At 36.8% G+C, this 3,172-nt stretch overlaps 1 protein-coding gene across 1 annotated transcript; it reads left to right on the plus strand.

Moving 5' to 3' along the window:
• Positions 1-213: 213 nt before the first annotated feature.
• LOC107896978 (pentatricopeptide repeat-containing protein At1g63080, mitochondrial) lies at positions 214-1,946 on the plus strand. Its single transcript, XM_041079162.1, has one exon. The coding sequence runs from the start codon at positions 216-218 to the stop codon at positions 1,845-1,847; it is 1,632 nt and encodes a 543-aa protein (XP_040935096.1). The 5' UTR covers positions 214-215; the 3' UTR covers positions 1,848-1,946.
• The last annotated feature ends 1,226 nt before the right edge of the window (positions 1,947-3,172 follow it).

The following is a 3,172-nucleotide window of genomic DNA, read 5'->3' on the forward strand; positions in this document are numbered from 1 at the left end:
GCTATGATTGTAAAACTTGGTCTTCAACCTGACGATTATACCATGAATACTCTGCTTATTGGACTGAGCGATGAGGGTAAGATTAACAAGGCAATGGGAGTGTTTAGGAAAATATTGGAGACTGGATATCCGCATAATCAATACACTTTCAGTATTATTATGAGGGAACTTTGCAGATCAGGGAATTCTCATTTGCTGTTCTTCTTCTGTTAAAGATGAATGGAAATGGAAGCTTTCAACCTGATGCGGTGTGCTATAGTACAATTATTGATGGATTCTGTAAAGAGAATTGCATGGACAAGGCTTTGATTATCTTTCGAGATATGTTAGATAGGAGAATTAAGCCTAATGTTGTTACATTCAATTCGTTGATTAATGGATTTTGCAGCGTTGGCCAGTGGGATGAAGCAAAAGAATTATTAGTTGACATGGGTAACAAGGGGATTTCCCCTAATGTCTATACCTTAAATACTCTAATTTCTGCTCTTTGCAAGGATGGGAAGATCCAAGAAGCAATATTTGTATTTGATTTAATGACCCAAAGAGGCACAAGGCCTGATGTTATCACTTATACTATGCTAATTCATGCCTTATGCAAGTTTGGCGAATGGAGATTGGTCAGGAATTTCTTTGCAAACATGATTGCATCTGAAATTTTACCTTCCGTTTTAACTTTCAATTCCATGATATATATTTTATGCAAGGAGGGGCAGTCATCAGAGGCAATTGAAATTCTGGAACTAATGAAAGGCGTGAAACCGGATGTTGTTACCTATAATCCTCTTATTCAAGGACTTTGTCATTCTGGGCAATGGGAAGAAGCAACAAGCTTGCTCAATAGAATGATGAATGAAGGAGTCCATCCTGATGTTGTGACTTTCAATTCTTTAATCAATGCTTTATGCAAGGAAAAGAGGACTTCAGAAGCCTTTACTGTGTTGGAATTAATGATACAGAGAAATGTAAAACCTAACGTTGTCACATACAATTGTTTAATATATGAGTTTTGCAGTTCGGGCAAATGGACGGAAGCAACAACCGTGCTCAATAGAATGATGAATGAAGGAGTACATCTTGATGTAGTAACTTTCAATTCTTTAATCAATGCCTTATGCAAGGAAAAGAGGACTGAAGAAGCCATTACCATGTTGGAACTAATGAGTCAGAGAGGTGTAAAACCTGACATTGTGACCTACAATTGTTTAATACGTGGATTGTGCAATTCAGATAAACGTGCAGAAGCCACAAGCTTGTTTAGTAGGATGTTGAATGGAGGAGTCCAGCCTGATATGGAAACTTTAAGATCTTTAATCAATGCTTTGTACAAGGAAAACAAGTATGAAGAAGCCATTAGCATGTTGGAACTAATGAGTCAGAGAAATGTAATACCTGACATTGTCACCTACTGCTTTTTAATACTTGGATTGTGGAGTTTAGGTAATTGTGCAGAAGTGACTAGCTTGTATAGTAGGATGTTGAATGGAGTCCAGCCTGATGTGGAAACCTTAAGCTCTTTAATCAATGCTTTGTGGAAAGAAAAAAAGATTGAAGAAGCCATTACCTTGTACAAATTAATGATTCAGAGAGATCTGAAACCAGACATCGTCACCTACAGTTGTTTAATACATGGATTATGCAAATCAGGACAATGTGGAGAAGCAACAAGCTTGCTTAGTAAGATGGTTGCTGAAGATATTGTACCTGATGTTGAAACTTTTAACATTTTGTTGGATGCTATCAGCAAACAAGGAACAAAAGAAAAAACTCATGAAGTACTGAAGGTGATGGATCAAAAAGGCGTGAAGCCGAATGAATTTACTTACAGGATAATGATTGAAGAAGTGTAAATGAATTTACTTACAGGGTAATGATCGAAGAGGTGTAAAGCCATTACCTTGTTTTGTGCCATAGTAAAGCTTTCCTTCACTCGGGTTGATTTTTGTTTTCTTGTGCTTGGTTCGTAGACAGCCTTTTTTTTCCCTCCTCCATAACACACTTTTCATCTGGCTTTGCTTGCTTTTAGTTGTCTGGTTTACTGCCATGATAATGCTTTTCTTCTGGTTTTGGTTTAACATAGGTAGGAAACCGAAATATTGTTTTTCTTCTGGTTTTGGTTTAACAACATAAGGCTTTTCTTTTTCCTCACGGTTTTCTTCTTGTTTAGGCTTGTAAATGTCATAGTTAGGAATATCTTCTTCATCGTCTGGCTTTGCTTGAGGGCTGTCTGCTGTTATTCCATCTAAACCATGCTTAGATGAATCATCACCATAACCAGGCTTCACTTTTCATACTGGCTTCTCTTTTTATGCCATAATCAGGCTTTTGCTTGAGGGCTGTCACCCCGAATGCCATCAATGTTAGAAGGAGAATGCCAAGGAGAGGTGAGAAAGCCTTGGCAGTGGCACTATTAATTCTATCGCTCTGGAATGTTATGTAATAATTATTATTAGAAGGAAATATAAGTGGATGAAGAATACAGGATGACACCGTTGCGTTTTATATGGGATTGGTCAAACTTAATCTTAGTTTACTAATGGCTAAGACTGTAGTTCTGAAACAAAATAAACAATGATTCTGGGTTTAAAATTATATGAGGAGAGGCTGACTTGAAAATTTGTGGACAGACCTTAAGCATTGGTTATACTTCATTTGTGTTTTCCTCGTTGGTGAAAGGTACATGACTCGTACACTAGTTTTGTTGCCAGATTCTTTCACCAAAATGCAGTCTGATTGTTTCTTAGACTTTTAGTTCAGAATTACTTCTCAAAAGTATTTTTGAGCCAAAAAGCACTTTTGAGTAAAAACTAAAATTTTCTGGTTCTGCTTTTGGTTAAAAAAGTGCTTTTGCAAAGCATTTTTTTTATCCTAAAAGTATTTGCTCAAAAGCATCTTGTTTAGCAATGTTTTTATCTCAAAAGTGCTTTTTGGCCCAAAAGTACTTTGGAAGAAATGCTAAACTAGCCCTTAATGAAGTCGAAATCAGTTCTACTATGCATATTATACAGTTGTGCTCTTGACAGAAACAATGCCATCTATATAGGCATTTTAGTGATCTTCTCTATACTTTCCTAAAGAGCTAGACAGGCTTTGGAAGGTATAGTAGTTGGAAATACATTGTTTGAGAACCTAAGATCTAGCTATGTACTCGGACTCGTGTGCTACGGTTGGATAC

This window comes from Gossypium hirsutum, chromosome A10 (genome assembly GCF_007990345.1).
Source record: "Gossypium hirsutum isolate 1008001.06 chromosome A10, Gossypium_hirsutum_v2.1, whole genome shotgun sequence".
In the NCBI taxonomy this organism is placed as follows: domain Eukaryota; kingdom Viridiplantae; phylum Streptophyta; class Magnoliopsida; order Malvales; family Malvaceae; genus Gossypium; species Gossypium hirsutum.